We start from the raw sequence: 18,961 nt of genomic DNA, 5'->3' as shown, positions 1-18,961 counted from the left end.
GAAATGTCAGTACCTATTAAATATTTCTTGTTTGCATCCACACTTCCAAGGGCGCTTCCCCATAAGCCTGAAAACAAGAAGGAAAAGACCTTATTTACCATAGCGCAGCTAAGAAAGCATCAAGGCCTTTCCCTTCAATATAATGTAAGGAGTTGCCTGGATAGGAGCCCCATTAGCAGAAAAGTCAATGAGGCACTCGCAGGCCAGTCTCTCATAAGTTATGTGTTTTTGCAACTTTGTTCACATATTGATCCATAACTGAAAAAGTTTATTGTGAGTAGAGGTGGTCAAAAATTTCAAATGTAATATTCTTCAAATCAGCAAACATTCTTTTGTCAAAATTTGAACTTTCTATGTGAATTTGTTGATTTTTAACAAAATTTCATTTAAAAAATAAATGTGAAATGAGGCAGGTTGACCTTATCAAAACAGAACATTTCAATGTTTCATTTTGAAATAATCTTTCATTTCCAAACTAATTGGATTGTATAATACAATGTAAATGAAACTATAACAGACAACATTTAAAGAGTAGAAAAAGGAAGGCAACATTTTGATTTTTTTTACAGAAATGGAACATTTCGATTGACCTGAAATGGAAATCATTTTGTGGGAAAGGTTGAAACTATGTGTTTTAGTCCTGATTCGGAATAGAAACTAATGTTCAGATTTCCTGTGGAATGGTAATGCCAACATTTGACCAATCCTAATTATGAGTATTGGTATTTGCAGTATCACACTGCCTAGGTGACCCAGCCATGAAGCAGGACCCCATTGTGCTAGGCGCTGGACAGACACAAGACAGAAAGACAGTCCCTGCCCAGAGCATTTGATAATTTTTGGAACATTCCTGCCCAGTAGTGAGTTGAGAGCTAGGTGAGACAGGGCAGCCTCAAGAGGCAGTGGTGGTCTTGACAGTGGGTGTATTAAATCCTGCTAGGCTTACTGTTATTTCAGGATCATAGAAATGTAGGGCTGGAAGAAACCTTGAGTTGTCATCTAGTCCATCCTCCCTCACTGAGGCATGACCGAGTAAATCTGGACTATTCCTAACAGATGTTTGTCCAACTTCTTTAAAAACCTCCAGTGACGGGGGCTCCACAACCGCCCTTGGAAACCTGTTCCAGAGCTTCACTATCCTTAGAGTTAGAATCTTTGTTGTTTGTTTTTTTGTCTGTTTGTTTTCTAAGAATAATTAATTGCTGGATTTGTCTTCCATTAGGAGATGCATTTTGAAGTACTGTCAAAAGTACCCAGAATCTAGGATGGGCTGTGTTTGATTGGTGTAGTACAAATTTGTATGAATGAATGAATGAAGCTGGAATTTTCAAAGTGAATAAGGGAGGTGATTTTAAAATGTACCTAGCTGACTTAGAAGCACACATCACCCATTGACTTCAAATGATCCTTATACTCCTAAAACACTTACCTCCTTTCAGCAAATCACAAATTCAAAGCCCGTGGAATTTGTCTAGGAGTTGGGTACATAACTATCCTTTCTCCCTTTGAAAATTCCCCTTCCCCTCAACACAATTGCCTAATCCTTTTAAACCTTTTGGAAATTCCCAATCCAAATAAATAAATATAAAAGTCCAAGACATGCAAACACTGGATATTAACTAATAGGAAGGTGAATGTTCCTCGCTGGGATTTTCAAAGGAAACTGTGGGAGTTAGGTGTCCAAATTCTAGTGGAATTCAATGCAAGTTGGGCTTCCTAATTATCCTAGGGATCTTAGAAAATCCCAGCTCTAGTGACAGGACAGTAGCTTAGACATAGGAGACCTGACTTCTATTCCTTTACCTTCCATTCCCAAACTTTATGACCTTAGAAAAGCCATTTCCCCTCTCGATGACTCAGTCTCCTTCTCTGTAAAGTGGGTATGTTGATGCTCACCAAACTTTTGAAAAGCGTGTTTAGATCTGTGGATGGGATACATTATCTATACAAAAACTAACCATGTTTCAGGAGGAGCTAAGTGGGTTGAAGAAAAGATGAGCTAAGAGTGAGCAAAGGCAGTTACATGTGAGTGAATGTCATGAGTGAGGTGGAAATAGGGGTGAGAGTACAGAAAGAAGATGGAAGGGAAGAAAAGATGGGTAGATACAAGCAGCTAGGAAGAGAGCTCTGTGACTGGGATGAGACCTACAGGGTTGAAACATTCCAAATAGGTCTATAATATGCTGCATTCGAATAACAGGGTGTTATATTTTTAAGAGGGACCCCTGGATATTGAACCCAGCCCTTGCTACTGCCAACTCCACCTGGCAGAAGGGTTACATACATATCTGTCAATCAGCTAAGAAGAAGGGGCTTCAAAGCTTACCTTGCAGGTAGCAGATATTTTTCTCATCCCTCTTTTGCGAATTCCCATCCTTGATTTTCTTTCCCAAGTCTTCGGTGCACACAAATGCCCCCAGGCTGGGAAAGCCAGATTCATGGGGGGTGAATTCAAACCAGGTTCCTGTGAAATATAGATAGAGCCAGTTCCTTGTTGTCCCTTTCTTGGCTGATAGCAATAATTTCTCAATCCCCACGCCCTCAATTTGTTTGCTCCACCAGTGAATCTCACCTAATTTTGCAGTCTGTACCTTCATCCACAGTAATTTTCATGCCATTTTTATAGTGACCTCCTCTATCAGGTGTTTCCCTCCTAAGTCAGCATGTGCTGTCCTTGGATATCCCAGAATTCCTCTTGTGACAACCACAGCCCCTCTCCACCCACCCTCCAACCACCCATCCCTAACTTGGACCAAAGGTATAAAGGAAAAATGAGTCAAATCTAAAGTAATAAATTTAACTGTAGAGCTAAACAAAAAGGCAAACAATTTCACAACATTTTCTGAAGTTTTCCAGGTTCTTTTCATTTTCAAAACTGATCCTTTTTAAAATGTATTGAGCAATCTATCACAAACTTTTTTGATAGACATTTGTATTGAAAAAGTTTTCAAAGTCACTACTGAAACAATTATGGGATTTTTTCATTTATTGACAAACCTAAGCTTTTTTTGGAAAATGAACATCAATAACCATTTTGGTAAAGTCGTTGATAAAAAATCAATTGAAAAATAGAGAGAGTGAGAGAGAGACAGAGTTGACAGGTTTATGCAAAAAAAACCAAAAAAAAAACATTTTTTTTTTACCTGGGCTGTTTTCACCTGCTTTACCCAATTGGTTTGCTTCTATTGCCGCATAGACTGGGTAAGGATTTTTCCCATTTTTGGAGGAATCATCATGTTCAGATAGTTTAGTCTCATCATACTGCAAAGGTAAGAACTGATTAGCGCAGAAAGACACAAGTTTTGGTGATGTTCCCAGCAATTTGTCCCTGACTAATTAATTCAGGCCAGGAATTACAAAGACCATTTTTGTTGAGACCATCATCATCTTTGTCATTGTTCCCTCATTCTAGTGTGCACTGTACGGACAAACAACTGAGTATTTACAGTCCATGGTGGAGACTTTCAAATGGGCCTAAAGGAATTAGGCACAGATTAAAAAAAATATTTAGGCACCTAAAGATGCAGATTAACACATAAAGGGCTTTTCAAAAGCAACTAAGCAAGGTAAGAGCCTTAGGATATATCTATCTTGGAGAAGGAAGGTCAGATTACCAGCTCGAGGAGACATAGCCGCATTAGCACAGTATGAATATTGGTGTGCTGCAGCGGCAGGAGCAGAGGGAGGGGTAACCCCACTGAGTCGTACCTAGGTCTCCATCAGAACTCACGTGGGTGTGTCTCCTCCAGCTGGGAATTACACTTCCAGCTCTAGTGGAGACAGAGCCTCAGTTCCATCAAAATTAATAGCAATTAGGGAGCAGCAAAGCCAGGCAAAAAGCTTTTAGTGAATAGTAAATTCAATGAAAAATGCATTTTAAGAGCATTGAAATTATTTGTGAATTCAGGTCAAATTTGGTGAATTCTTTCATCTGAGAAAAAAATTGATAAAAGTTTAAATTGTTTATTTCAGCTGCTTTGAAATGAAATATTTTAACTTTTTTTTGTTTTGAAATGGTATTTCATTTGAAAAAAGTAAAAAACAAAAACAAAAAACCAAAAACAAATAAAACCTTAAAAATGAACTGAAACCTACCAAAAATAGTTTTGGATTGAACAATCTTTTAGAGAAACATCCAAAACTTATTTAAAAATTATCAGCAATGAAGAATCTACCGCAAGCCTTGATAAATTGTATCAATAGTTAATTACTCTCACTGTCAAAAATACGCAAATATACACCTTCTTTCTAGTCTGAATTTCTCTCACTTCAACTTCCAGCCAATCATGTTAAACCTTTTCTGTGCTAGATTAAAGAGCCCATTATTAAAAATTCAAGACCATGATTGAAATTTTCATACTTTTGAGCTCCCTGTTATCAATTCATATTCTGGAGAGTGGAGGATTTTGGAATCAGATGCTAGGTTGAGATTTTCAAAACAACCTCAGTGATTTGGAGGCCAAATTCCCACTAATTTTAAGATAAAAGGGGTATCCAAAACCCTTAAACAGCCTTGAAGTCCTCACTTTAGAAATGTTCAGATACCACAGTGGTCTTTGAGAGCTCATAGTAAGAGGCTGAAATATATAAAGTTGTCAAAGGGTTTAGATAGCTTTAAAATATTTCAGAGTGGTAGCCGGGTTAGTCTGTATCAGCAAAAAGAACGAGGAGTACTTGTGGCATCTTAGAGACTAATACATTTATTTGGGCATAAGCTTTTGTGGGCTATGTCATAAACAGATAGTTAAGGATTAATGTCTCTTTTACCTGTAAAGGGTTAAGAAGTTCACCTAGCCTAGATGACACCTGACCAGAGGAACCAATGGGGGAACAAGATGTTTCAAAAGCAAGGAACCAGCCTCTTATTAGAGTGGTAAGTTTTAGAAAGGAATAAATAGGTGTATGTTTATTTCTTTGTAACCTGTCTTGTGCAATTAGAGGAAGAATCAAACTGGGTATTTGGGTATTTTTTTTTGGTGTAACTAAGGTTTTGCCCAGGGGAACATCCTCTGTGTTTGGAATCTGTTGTCTGTGAGAGTAGCTGATATGCTAATCTCTCCTAGAGGGTTTTCTTTTACCTTTCTTTTCTTTAATTAAAAGACTTCTTTAAATAACCTGATTGATTTTGCCTTGTTTTTAGATCCAAGGGAGTTGGATCTGGATCCACCAGGAGTTGGTGGGAGAAAGGAGAGGGGATGGTTAATTTCTCCTTGTTTTAAGATCCAAGGGGTTTGGATCTGTGTTCACCAGGAAATTGTTGAAGTCTCTCAAGGCTACCCAGGGAAGGAAAGTAGTGCTTGGGAGTGCTGGCAGCCAGACCAGATCTAAGCTGTTAACTGAGTTTAGAGCTTCTCATGCAGGTCCCCCACATCTTACCCTAAAGTTCAGAGTGGGGAAGGAACCTTGACAGGCTAAAACCCACTTCATTGGATGCATTCAGTGGAAAATACAGTAGGAAGATATATATACAAAGAGAACATGGAAAAATGTTACAATTCTGCAGTTTCTGTTTGGAGGTTGTTGTTTTTTTTCCCTTGGAGAATTGCAACTTTTATGTTGTAATTGAGTGACCAGGGAGGTTGAAGTGTTCTCTGACTGGTTTTTGAATGTTATAATTCTTGACACCTGATTTGTGTCCATTTATTCTTTTGTGTAGAGACTGTCTGGTTTGGCCAGTGTACATGGCAGAGGGGCATTGCTGGCATATCATGGCATATATCACAGTGGTAGATGTGCAGGTGAACGAGCCTCTGATAGTGTGGCTGATGTGATTAGATCCTATGATGGTCCCTTGAATAGATATGTGGACAGAGATGGCAACAGACTTTGTTGCAAGGATAGTTCCTGGGTTAGTGTTTTTGTTGTGTGGTGTGTTGTTGCTGGTAAGTATTTTCTTCAGGTTTGGGGGCTGTCTGTAAGTGAGGACAGGTCTGTCTCCCAAGATCTGTGAGAGTGAGAGATCATCCTTCAGGATAGGTTGTAGATCCTTGATGATGTGCTAGAAAGGTTTAGTTGGGGCCTGAAGGTGATGGCTTGTGGCCTTCTGTTACTTTCTTTGTTGGGTTTGTCCTGCAGTAGGTGACTTCTAGGTATTCTTCAGATTCTGATAAGCTGAATAACTGAAAAATTTGAATTAATTTGCAAACTGGACACCATTAAATTAGACTTGATTAAAGGCTGGAAGAGGATGGGTCATTACACAAAGTAAAAATTATTTTCCTATGCTAATTTTTCCCCTACTATTACTCACACCTTCTTGTCAACTGTTGGAAATGGGCCATCCTGATTATTACTACAAAAGTTTTTTTTTTCTCCTACTGATAATGGCCCACCTTAATTGATTAGGCTTATTATAGTTGGTATGGCAACACCCATTTTTTCATGTTTTCTGTGTATGTACATCTTCCTACTGTATTTTCCACTGCATGCATCCAATGAAGTGGGTTTTAGCCCACAAAAGCGTATGCCCAAATACATTTGTTAGTTTCTAAGGTGCCACAAGTACTTCTCATTCTTTAAAATATTAGCAGGAGTTAATATGCTTCCACTCTTTTGCTCCTGAATCCCAAGTACTCGGAGAGAGTGTGTGTGTGTGTGAGAGAGAGAGAGAAAGAAACAAAAACAAAGGAATATATTAAGTAAATCCAGTGATTTTTTTCACTGGAACCACTCTGGATTTACACAGCAACTCACCAGCTTCAATGCAGGATAGACAAAGAAAGAAGCCCAGACATCAGTCAGAGAGAAGAGTTCATCTTCAGCCGCCTGTGTCGCAATAGTAAATTCCTCTTGAATATGGCATGGAGGTTTGGAAAGTGTATCACACAGGCGTGCTTCCAAGACCTGCACTTTCTCTGTCCTGTCCTTCTCTTGGTAGAGGAAAGACATGCACCTTTCAATGAACCAGAACAGATATGGCTGAGACTGAGGGAATAGGATGGGGAGTTCCCCCTGTCATAAACAGATAGCTAAGGGTTAATGTCTCTTTCACCTGAAGCACCTGACCAGAGGACCAATCAGGAAACCAAATTTTTTTTCAACTCTGGGTGGAGGGAAGTTTGTGTCTGAGTCTTTGTTTTCTGTCTGCCTGCTTTCTCTGAGCTTTGGAGAAGTAGTTTCTGTTTTCTAATCTTCTGTTTCTAAGTGTAAGGACAAAGAGATCAGATAGTAAGTTATATGGTTTCTTTTCTTTGGGATTTGCATGAATATAAGTGCTGGAGTGCTTTGATTTGTATTTTTTTTTAATAAGGCTGTTTATTCATATTTCTTCTAAGCAATTGACCCTGTATTTTGTCACCTTAATACAGAGAGACCATTTGTATGTATTTTCTTTCTTTTTATATAAAGCTTTCTTTTTGAGACCCGTTGGAGTTTTCTTTTCTGGGAAATTTCAGGGAAATTGAGTCTGTACTCACCAGGGAATTGGTGGGAGGAAGAAATCAGGGGGAGATCTGTGTGTGTTGGATTTGCTAGCCTGATTTTGCATTCCCTCTGGGTGAAGAGGAAAGTGCTTTTGTCTCCAGGACTGGGAACAGAGAGGGGGAGTCACTCTGTTTGGATTCACAGAGCTTGTGTCTGTGTATCTCTCCAGGAGCACCTGGAGGGGGGAAGGGAAAAAGGATTATTTCCCTTTGTTGTGAGACTCAAGGGATTTGGGTCTTGGGGTCCCCAGGGAAGGTTTTTCAGGGGGACCAGAGTGCCCCAAAACACTCTAATTTTTTGGGTGGTTGCAGCAAGTACCAGGTCCAAGCTGGTAACTAAGCTTGGAGGTTTTCATGCTAACCCCCATATTTTGGACGCTAAGGTCCAAATCTGGGACTAAGTTATGACACCCCCACCCCCTTTTAATCTTCACACCTTTTATTTTTCATGCCAGGTATTCTAATTATCATCCTGGCGTTGTAACAAATCTGTGACTTAACAAGAACTTCATCCACGGCTGTCTGTCACCATGTCCACTGGGAAATTTATGGCAATAACAGGGATAGAGCTAAGATTGTCTGCTGAAAGCCAAGATCCCTGCCACTCTGAGCTATGGAGAAACTCCATTATCTGCTTCTCCAGAACCTGTGATCCAGCTAAGCAAATCTGATTTGACCTAACAGAGAGCAGTGGTGAGTGCACTAATCCGGCCATAATAGGTATAATGAGATCCCAGGGCCCTTCTTGAGCCAATAGGGAAACTACATGGCACTACAGAGTGTATGACATGGAGAGAAGCAATTAAGATCTCAGCCAGAAAAGGACAATGGTAACACACACACACACACACACACACACACACACACACACACACACACACACACACTGGCCATTTCACTAGGCCACCCTCACTCATCTGTCCCATTTTCTGCCCTCCTCACTTACCTCGATGGGGTGACTCTCAGAACAAGGTGCTACACAGCAGGCATAGAAACTGATTCTGGCCCTGGTTGATCAGCTAGAAGTGTCAGAAGATTTTTCTTTCCCATCTCATCCTCCATGGTCAACTCCACTCTTCTTCCTTCCTCCCAAGCCCCAATGCAGGAGATCTGTTTCACTCTTCCCTGTCCTTTCCTCTGTGTATTCCCCGTCTCTTGGTAAACCTCAATGAACCCCAAACCCTTAATACCTCCCCCCCCACAGATTGCTCTTTTCTCACTGTTCCCACTGCTGGAAGCCTAACCTCTGTCACCTTGGTTGCTGTAAACATTGCTTCTCTAGTCTCCACTGAGCTTCTCCAGCTCTTGAGTCTGCCCAGAATGTCCCTGCATCTTCTAACCATGTCATCCAGCACCTTGAGTCCCTAGGATCAGATCTTCATGCCTGGCCAGGAGGCAGATGCCCAGTGAGCAGGCACTGGGTTAAGGATCAAGACACCTGCGTTCTAGCCCCAGCTCTGCCACTGACCTGCTGTGTGACCTTGCGTGTGTCACTTTACCTCTGTTTCATTCCTCACCCATTTCCTGCCTACTTAAAGGTGGGATTTCCAAAAGTGACTTACGAACACAAATCCCATTGCAAATCAAAGGGTGAGTCATTGAGGGTGTGTCTGCGCTGCACTCAGAGGTGCGACAGCAGCATGTGTAGACAGACCTTTGCTAGCTTTGATCAAGCTAGCTCAAGTGCCAACTGCAGTGAAGCTGCAGCAGCATGGATGTCATGTGGGTGAGATGCATGGGTACGTACTCAGGGTTCAAAGCAGGCTGGTACAGCCCGTGTTGTAGCACCAGAGCTTCACTGATATTGGTTCCCAAGCTAGCAAGGTTAAAGCTAGCTCAGGTATGTCTATGCTTGTTACATCATGCCCCCTGATTGCAGTGCAGGCATACACCTAGGTGCTTCTTAAAATCTCACTCATAATGCCTTCAAAATGTACCTAATTGATAATAAGAATGCCCCAGTGACTACGAGCTGGGAAAAATTGGAATATTTTCCCTTCTAGTGACATGCACTTACCAGGTGGAACCCGATACCCCACACAGGTACATGACAGCGTCCAACAGGTCCTGATTCTTCAGCTCCACCAAGGTTCCCAGAAGGGCTATCATGGCCCGCAGACCTCCGCCTGATCCTAGGACACCAATATTGGGCATGTTATCCTGGGGGAGAGAAAAGAGGAAATGGCAAATGAACTAGGAATGATGAGTGATCTCTGTTATGCAGCTCTTGGTACAGGTCCATTCAAGAAATTCAGAGAGAAAGCCTCCAGTTCCAAGGCTGGTTTGCCTGATGTTAGGAAGCATCCTTATCGGGCGCCCAATGACCTGAGTCCCATCCTGAGCCAAGAGCAAATGCATCTTATCTTCATTTTCAGTCATAATCACACAGTAGCAGCACAGTAATCCCTTAGGCTCTTTGAACCTCTGGGCCTTTTTGCTTAAAATCCTATGCACCAACATACAGACCAGGACCAGAATTTTCAAAGAGATGCAGGCAAGGGCCTAGAGGGCATTTCAAAAGCACCTAGGCAATTTAGGTGGCTAACTCTATTTAATTTCCATTGGACTTGAAATAGGGCTTTAACTTACTAGTGCTCTGTACTGTGCTCCGTGTTCATGCCCCTTACTCTCCATGATTAACGGGCATGAGTTTGTTTGTCTGAACAAATGTGTGTAATGTAGGAGGACTAGTCTTTGTGTCTGAAACATAACGTATGAAATGCAGCTGCTCAAGAAATGATTTTTATTCCTATACAAATTTGCTTTCTTTTTTTGGAGACACCAAATTGTTCATCAAAAATTTAAGGGGTGGGGGCTGTCCAAAACATGAAACCCCACAAACTGATCACCCCATCACCTGTCTGCTCCCCAGTAGATTTTTAGGTGCTCTTTATTTCAAAAAGTTTCTGATTTTATTGTTAAGAATGGACATTTCTGTGTTCACAAAATAGCAATTTTTCATTAAAATGCGTTGAATGCAACGTGAGCCCGCTGTAGTACTAATGCACTAACAAGATTAGTGACAAGTGAGTCACCAATGGAGACTGAACCTTGAGCACCAAAAAACCCATGTCACTCTCCCTAGTGCTGAAGGAAGAATATTGTGAGGAGGAAGCAACGGTAGACTCTGAGACTGACATTTGCAAAGCCCTCAGAGGGGAGATGTTCCCAAATATGTCACATCTACAGGAGTTTGCATCCCTCCAAGGACCATCACTTTTCAATGATGGTCAACGATCCTGGGAAATTCCTCACATATCTCCACCATGCTAGTTAACAGAGTAACCACAGGGGATGAGTAGCAGTAGTTGGCTTTTACCCTCTGTGCAGTTCAACAAGCAGATGGGGCTGTGGTACATGTAGGAAGTATGTTACACAGTCACTATTCATTACTGATATTAATACTAAGTCAGACAAGTATCAATAATTCATTCAATTCTCTATCCCTCTAAGGTATTGTTTCTCAACCTATTTACCATTGTGGGCCACATATGCAGCTCTCTATGTGTTATCTGGGTTGGGGGTTGAGAACCACTGTTTGAATGCAAACTGTGCACTACAGTGACAGCTCTAATACCCCCTGCCCCTCTGTTCTCTGCTGCAGGCTTTGTCTGGCTTCAGAATCACAGCAGTATATACAGACACACTGGCTGAATTCACGTGCGCATAGAGCCCTCTAAAGATTAGCCCCAGCAAGTCCCTTACTGCATTCTAAGGGTGTTACTCCTTTAGCCAGAGAGGTAGGGAGCTTGTACTTCTAGAACAGAAGGCCCCCAAGTCTGAGTCCTGTCAAAAGTCATAAGGTTTGTATGTCTGTGTCCATTGGTTGCCCTCTGGTGCTTTGGGAATGTTGTATTTCAAGGGGACTATCTCCATGGGGCAGGATTTTGGAGGCATTTCCTCCCACTGTACCAGGCATCTCAGTCACCATCCACGTGGCTAACATGCTAGATTGTTCTCCTTAGCACTATGGGCAGCATAGGCCCCTACCTCATCACAGGCAATGCCAAGGCTCTTGAGGCACTCCAGAACTTTTGCCTTTCTGTTCCCAGTGGCTTCTTTCTCACCCTCTGAGAGCTCATGGGAAAGCCGGACACGTACATCATCCTGCCAAAAATAAAATGCCAATAAAATATCTCATCTCTCCAAAGGCTGCCAGGGAGTGGAGATGTAGGGTCTGGGTGCAGATATCACACGTCCCTCAGAGGTTACCCAGGATTCACTCTTTATATGTGTATGGTGGCTGTACCTAGAAACCTCAGCCAAAGTCAGAAGTAGAGCTGGATGAATGTCTTATTTTTTTGTCTCACTGGAAGTTCTGAGAAACTGGGTCAAAACAAATCCAAAAATTGTGATGAGCTCTGTTAAACTGAAAGAAATCCACACTGGGTCAAACAAAACAAGTTTCTGTATGACAAATAAATTACCTTTTTCAGTTGAGATCTCTCCATAGCTTCTCCCAGGTTTCCCCTTAGAGTTCCTGGTGATGTGGAATTCTTTCTTCAGTGGCAAATGGACTCTTCAGGGAGCGCATAGATGGGAGGAGCAAGTCACCTCTAATAGTTTTTTTCTTCTTTCTGTATCTGTTTCAGAGAAAAGGAACATTTAGTATAGCCCCATTGGGATATCAAGTGGAAATTGCAAAGGAGTCTAAGGGAGTTAGGAGCCCAAATCCTACAGAATATCAGCCTAGAAATGTAAAAGAAAGTAAGCTAACATGGAGCTTGGTGGTTCAGAGGTTCCACATTCCAAATATAAAGAAGAAGAGAGGGAATATGGTTGGTGTATCAGGTTCAGATTTAAAAAAAATAAAGACAAAACCTAGAAATAACATTTCTTTCCTGCTACAACCAAATGTTCCCCAACCTGCCCTTCTGATACAGTTAGTTATAATCAAACATGGAAACAGTTGCTGTGGTTAAGATGCTTTTCAAAAGATGCCGTTGGAAAAGCAGACTCTCAGATTCATCAGTGTCTGCCAGCTGGAGACAGTATGGTTGCAAGGTTGTGGTTAACAGAATTGAGGATGCACTTGTGAATGTTCCCCTCTAGCCCCGAGTAGATGCTGAGTCACAGTATATATCATGCTGAGTAGTGGTTGGGCCAGTCCGTTATCTATCAGGTAGCTCTTGTAGTGTCATTAACGCAACGATACAAGACTGCAAGTCATAATGAGCAAGCAATGGCATCCACAGTGCATGGGGAACTGCTAGAGCTGGTTGTTAAAATTCTGATGAGAGATGTGTTTTGCGGAAGTTTGCTACTGTTGTCAAAATAAACATGTGGGGAAAGCCCACAACTTTTAGAACTTCCTGGCTTCCTGCCAGTTTGCCAACCCACCTCCTCAACATGGTGCTGAATAGCTGGGCCTTGAGGCTCCTGGAGCTAGATTGACAAAGGGACATAGTCATCTTGAGACTGAGCATCACCACACCTCAATTTTAGGCACCTGACAAATCACTGGGATTCACAAAGCCTGAATGGGGAGAGTGAGAGGCCTCAGAATGGGATCCCCAAAAGCCAGCCCATTAAGATAGCCAATAGGAGAGCATGTCTGAAACACTGTCCCCCTTAAGCGGAGGAGTTCGGTGCCCATTTCAGCTTAAGATTGTCGGCTGTGAGCCCTCGCCTGGAGTCCACTGCCTAAGGCATTTCATGCTAGCTGTTGAAGTGGGGAGGAGATGAGCCTCACTCATACTTCTTGGCCCCACAGCTAGGGTACTCACTTCAGATATAGGAGTGCCCCGTCTGCCAGAGGAGAAGAAGGGATCTGCATCTCTCAGGTGAGTGCCATAACTGCTGAGCTATGGAACATTATGAAGCAGGGGGTCCCTGCCTAAAGTGGTTCCACTCTGGATGAATACGTTGTCAGGAAAGCAAGGGGTACGCTTTCAAGCCACCAGGCTATAGAGTTATTCTCTCTCACTCTACTTCCCCCTCACCTGCTTTATTTATCCAAAGTAAAACAGCTTCAACAGGTGAGATTGAGGATTCTCTGGATCAGCCCGTGCTATAGTGGTTAGGACAAGAGGTAGCAGAGCTCTGTGCAAATCCCTTTTCCCTCAGGTAGAGCAGGCACTTAAACAGGGCTCTGTCACATCCCAGGTGCCTCCCTGAACCACTGGACTAAAAGTGAGGAGGGAAGCAGTTGAGTTCCTACCCCTAGGGGATATTTTGTGTGGTGTTTGGCAAGCTCAGAGTGCACCTGCTGGATTTTCCCCTTCAAGTGAGTTAAGCAGAGGAACACCTGTCTTCCACAGGGTTTTGCATCACTCTGGGGCATATGCATCTGATACCCAGAGTGAGGTAACTGTGCACATGCCCAGAGGCAGAAATATATGCACTAAGGAAACTTCTGCTACAAAAATGTAGGTGCTGAGCAGGAGATTTATGAATCTCAGTGAGGTCTACATCTGGGATTTGGGCCAGTGTGCCAACTGGGCGGAATGGGGAGGGTGATCCCCCCAATAAAGTTTTTTGCATTTGCTTAATGTTGCATAGTCCACAGGGTCGTTGAGGAAAGGTCATGTCCCAACTACTTTTAAGCAAAGGTTCTGTAGTAAATCAGTACAGTTGTTCTGGTGGTATGGGTGCAATGCCACTGAAATTTGATTCGGCCACCCTTCTGTACAGACAAAGTGGCAGCCAGGCCTAATTTCAGAAAGTGATGTAGCAACCTAGCATTTGGCACCTGTGCGGCCAGCCTTTCACAGTCCTGGCTCCACAGGCATCCTGCCTGGTTGGAAAACAGGGAGGTGACAACTTGGAAGTCCTGGCTCACCGTTCTTCAGTGGCCCAGGTTCTTGGCACCCTACCATGCAGATTCCCCTGGGAGCAGGGGGTCCGGGATTCTGAGAGTAGGCAGGTCTTGGGCAGTCGTCCCCGTAGACTGCTCCTGAGCTAGACTCCATTCCCTCCCTTGGAATATTTTGAAATGTTGTACGTTTGTTCCTCATTGTGAAGTATCTAAATCCTCTGCCACACAGAATTACCTCCCTCTACCCAGCTCACGGTACTGCAGAAAGTTACATACCAGGTAGATGGCATGGGACATGTTTGAAACAAGGAGAGCAGGAAATTAGCCTGGATAGTGGGAGGTGGATCATGTGAGGTTTCTTCCAAGATGAAGAGAGGCCACAACAAGGCAATGACATTTGTCACCCTGCAAAAGCACATTTCTCCTATGTTGGGCCCCTTGCCCTTCCCTGTTTTGGGGTGGAATCTTGCGCAATTCTTCCCCTCCTGGTGCAAGAGTAGGTACACTACCCTGTGTACATGAATCACTGATCACCCTGCAGGTGTGGTGAGACACGCTAAGTTAGACATACTTAAGATGACAGTACAGAAACAAATGTTGTTTGGAATAAATAGAACAAGAGAGTAATAGGTGTTCACATGATCCTGTTGCTGCATGACACTAAATAGCTAAACATGGTATGAGTTTTGAGTACAGAAACCTCAGCTTGGTTAGTTCCATGGCAAACAGACTATTAAAAATTGTTAGAACCGTTTATCAAAGATACAGAAGAAGGAAGAGAAAACACTATGCATTTAAAATATAAAATACTAAGATCTTTAGTTTAATAACATTATTTGTTCCTTTTCTCTTTGGCTGTGGAGATTTTGTAAGGAAACCTCTCTGACAGTTGTTTATAGGATCATAGAATATTAGGGTTGGAGGAGATCTCAGGAGGTCATCTAGTCCAACCCCCTGCTCAAAGCAGGACCAACACCAACTAAATCATCCCAGCCAGGGCTTTGTCAAGCTGGGCCTTAAAAACCTCTAAGGATGGACATTTCACCACCTCCCTAGGTAACCCATTATAGTGCTTCACCATCCTCCTAGTTGAATAGTGTTTCCTATTACCAAACCTAGAATTCTCCCACTGCAAATTGAGATGATTGCTTCTTTTTCATTTGTCTAGGTCACTCTGGATCCTATCCCTACCCTCCAGCATATCTACTTCTCCCCCCAGTTTAGTGTCATCTGCGAACTTGCAGAGGATGCAATTCATCCCATCATCCAAATCATTAATAAAGATGTTGAACAAAACTGGCCCCAGGACTGACCCCTGGGGCACTTCACTTGATACCAGCTGCCAACTAGACATTGAGTCGTTGATCATTACCCATTGAGCCTGACAATCTAGCCAGCTTTCTATCCACCTTATGGTCCATTCATCCAACCCATACTTCTTTCACTTGCTGGCAAGTATACTGTGGGAGACCATATCTAAAGCTTTGCTTTTTTGGCTAATTAGACCCATTTGGCCGTAATGACTTGTCATTCATTATTATATCTCCCTGTGGATGAGTGTGCTGTAACTGTCTGCTGCCCTCTGATAGCCTCACAGAAATCAAATACATAAGCTACCTTTTAAGATACAGGTTAAAAATTATACAGATCGTCCCCACACTCATCACAGGCTGATACGTTTGAAGGACTCCGGGGATACATCTATATTGCAAAAAAATAAAAACAATGAATTCAAATCACAGGGGCTGGATGCTATTCTGAAGGAATTAGCTGAAGAAATCTCACAGTCACTGGCAAAAAATATTTACAAACTCATGGATGGAAGGAAATTTCCCAGAAGACTGTAGAAGGGCTAACATAGTGCCCAACTTTAAAAAAGGGGGAAAAGGAGAAGCTGGGGAATAGAGACCAGTCACACTGACCTCAGTACCCGGGATGTTCCTAGAGCAACATATAAAACATTCAATTTGTGGATACCTGGAGGATGAAGGGGTGAGCGCTAGCAACCAGCATGGATTTACCAGGAACCAGTCAAGCCAAATCAGCTTGATTTCCCTCTTTGACAGGGTAACTGATTTGGAGGATAGGGGGAATGCAGTGGATATAATATACCTGGACTTCAGCAAGGATTTTGACATAGATAAGTAAGCTAGAGACATGTGGGCTTGGTGGACCTACCATTAAGTGGACACATAATTGGTTAAACCACCACAAAGAAAGAGTAATTATTAATGGAATTTTGTCAGACTGGAGGGAGGACTCAAGTGAGGTTCGACAGGGATCTGTTCTGGGTCCTGTGTCGTTAACATCTTCATTAATGACCCAGGATGTAGGTATAGAGAGCGGCCCCTTCTAACCCTATGATTCTGTGATTCTATGAAATGTGCAATGCATTCCCTTCAATTGTATTCTTTCAGAGTTCATTAGGGATTACAATCCTATTATTTTAGTTTTTTGACTGATCTGGGCATATCATAGTTTTGTTTCTTTCTTATGCTTAAATTTAATTCTCTGAGTTTTAAAATGCCTGACCTGTCCTGGATGGAGTAATTATCATTTTTACTTTTATCACCCTACTGTGCTTTGTCATTCATTATTTAAAGGGGTACAATCAAATAATTATCTTTTAGAAAGTAACTTTTGCTTGTACTCACCTTAGCAGTGCCAGTTTGAAAAAAGAAAAAAATAGCTAAACACATAACTTTCAACACTGTGCAGATTAAGGTTGCTTATTTTCAAATTGTATTTTTAGTTATATCTGTAAAATAGCTTAAAAGTCATACGAAAATAAATGCGGTTCCAAGTCTAATAGTAATAGTAATGATGGAGTCAAATGTTAGTGAGTCATGTACATGATTGTGATTGGTAAATATAAATGTCAAAATAATTAGAAAAATAAATGTCTGTTCTTAATAAAGAGAAAAAAATGTCGTGTATGTTAAAATTAAGTATATACTTTTTAGTGGAGTAAAAAACAAGTGACTAATGTAGAGTAGATAATGACAGTAACACAGAGTGTGTCTGTTAGAAATAGTAAGCAGATTTTAAGCAGATTTCATTTATTTTATGTATCTCTACTAAAGATAGTGTACAAAGTATCAAACTTGTGTTTCTGATCCCTGTGATAAAACTCCAGAACTGATACCTCAAGGTTTGGGATTGGGAATATCTTGCTATGTTATCTCCTGATTCTTCTAAACTTACATATACATTTAAAATATGAGGAATTGGATACAGTGCCCCATTCAACTAATTTCTAAGTTATTTTCTTCAAAAACACCACTAGAGTTTTCAGGTGCCTAAATAGCCCCTGGAATCATGGTTAAAATTGCCCCCTACTCCCAGAATCTGAAATGGCACCTCTGGTGAGCCAGAAGTGGCCAGAAGGCTGAGGAATGGTCCTGGCATCTGCCAGCAAGATGCAGCCCCTATGTGACAGTGCGGAGCCCAACTTGAGTGGCAGACCAAGCACCAGGCATCATGTGCTGCAGCTGCAGCACAGAAGTAAGGGTGGCAATACACCATATACCATGCCACCCTTACTTCTGTGCTGCTGCTGCTGCTGCTGCTGCTGCTGCCACAGCGGTGTCGCCTCAGAGCTGGGCATCTGGCCTATCAGCTGCCTGCTCTCTAACTACCTAGCTAGGGCTTAATTTGTGCTGGGGCTGAGCCCCAGTATCCCTTTCAATACAAAATAACCACTGGTGGGGGGAGGAAGTGTGGCCCATAGTTGATGGGATGTAGGGAGCCCAGGGAGGCCACAAGGGCCAAGGGTGATGAGGCGGCACCTACAGGGGCCAGGGACACCAAAGTACAAGTTCACCTAGGGTGCCATTTTCCCTTAGGCCAGCTCTGCCCATGTCATTCCCACCTCTCCCAGGGAGGGTGTGGCCAGAACCCATCTATAGTCAGTTCCTGCTCCCAGCTAGATCTCTCTCATAGGGTGAGAGCTGGAGATCTGCACGCCACTTTGAGCTCCCAGTTGAGCTGGTCTTTCCCCTCTTAACCCCTCCCTCCAAGACTAACACCTGTTGCAGGTGTAGTGAGACATAAGGACATCTGAACAGCCGTTCACATTATTTGGGTCAGACCAATGGTCCATCTAGCCCAGTATCCAGTCTGCTGACAGTGGCTAATACCAGGTGCTTCAGAGGGAATGAACGGAACAGGCAATCATCAAGTGATCCATCCCCTGTCATCCATTCCCAGCATCTGGCAAACAGAGGTTTAGGGACACTCAGAGCTTGCGGTTGCATCCCTAATCATCCTGGTTAATAACCACTGACAGATATATCCTTTGTTACCCTTCCAAGAGTTTCACTATAGTAGGGTGGTCAGAGTTCAAACTCAGAACACTTTTTATTAACACAAAAAATCCCAATTGCAATTAGCTAGAAGCACCATGAATAGCAATTACATACAATCAGAGGTGAAGCTGAATTGGCAATGTCCTGCTTCCGATGGCCAGTCCTCTGCGGGTCCTCTGGGGAGAAAGTTTTGCTAGCAATTCTCAGGCAGTATTTTCTCTCTCACACTCTCCTTATCTCTGTGGTTTCCTTGCTTTTGTTATTTTTATAGTTAAGATTTTGGACATGTGCCAACACTGTCGTTAAGCACTTGCTGCTGCACTCAGTGTCATAATCTGCTGCTTTACCGCAACTGTCTATTTTTGCACAATTTTTTCTGCCCCAACTTGATATCCATATGATCTGCACACTACTGGTTAATTGTGGTAAAAGTTTGAAAATACAGTAACTCTTGTTTTTCATCAGCATCTTCCCAT

The 18,961-nt window shown here is 42.4% G+C and overlaps 1 protein-coding gene across 3 annotated transcripts in view; it reads right to left on the bottom strand.

Moving 5' to 3' along the window:
* Positions 1-18,686, bottom strand: part of LOC115642800 (cytosolic phospholipase A2 gamma-like) — a 52,618-nt gene extending 33,932 nt beyond the window's left edge. For 2 of the 3 annotated variants that reach the window (XM_030546501.1, XM_030546502.1), the window contains exons 1-8: positions 18,600-18,686; positions 11,849-12,004; positions 11,412-11,528; positions 9,439-9,581; positions 6,694-6,892; positions 3,144-3,261; positions 2,327-2,464; positions 14-67 (exon numbers count right to left, since the gene is read on the bottom strand). In XM_030546501.1, the coding sequence (XP_030402361.1) occupies positions 14-67; positions 2,327-2,464; positions 3,144-3,261; positions 6,694-6,892; positions 9,439-9,581; positions 11,412-11,528; positions 11,849-11,872 (793 nt within the window). In that variant the 5' untranslated portion in view covers positions 11,873-12,004; positions 18,600-18,686. The remainder of the gene's footprint in view (positions 1-13; positions 68-2,326; positions 2,465-3,143; positions 3,262-6,693; positions 6,893-9,438; positions 9,582-11,411; positions 11,529-11,848; positions 12,005-18,599) is intronic. The other variant, XM_030546504.1, reaches the window with a different exon arrangement.
* Positions 18,687-18,961: the final 275 nt, after the last annotated feature.

The sequence above is a fragment of the Gopherus evgoodei genome, unplaced genomic scaffold (assembly GCF_007399415.2).
Source record: "Gopherus evgoodei ecotype Sinaloan lineage unplaced genomic scaffold, rGopEvg1_v1.p scaffold_45_arrow_ctg1, whole genome shotgun sequence".
Lineage (NCBI taxonomy): Eukaryota > Metazoa > Chordata > Testudines > Testudinidae > Gopherus > Gopherus evgoodei.
Note: the sequence above shows the minus strand (reverse complement) of the source record. Positions and strands in the feature narration are given on the sequence as shown.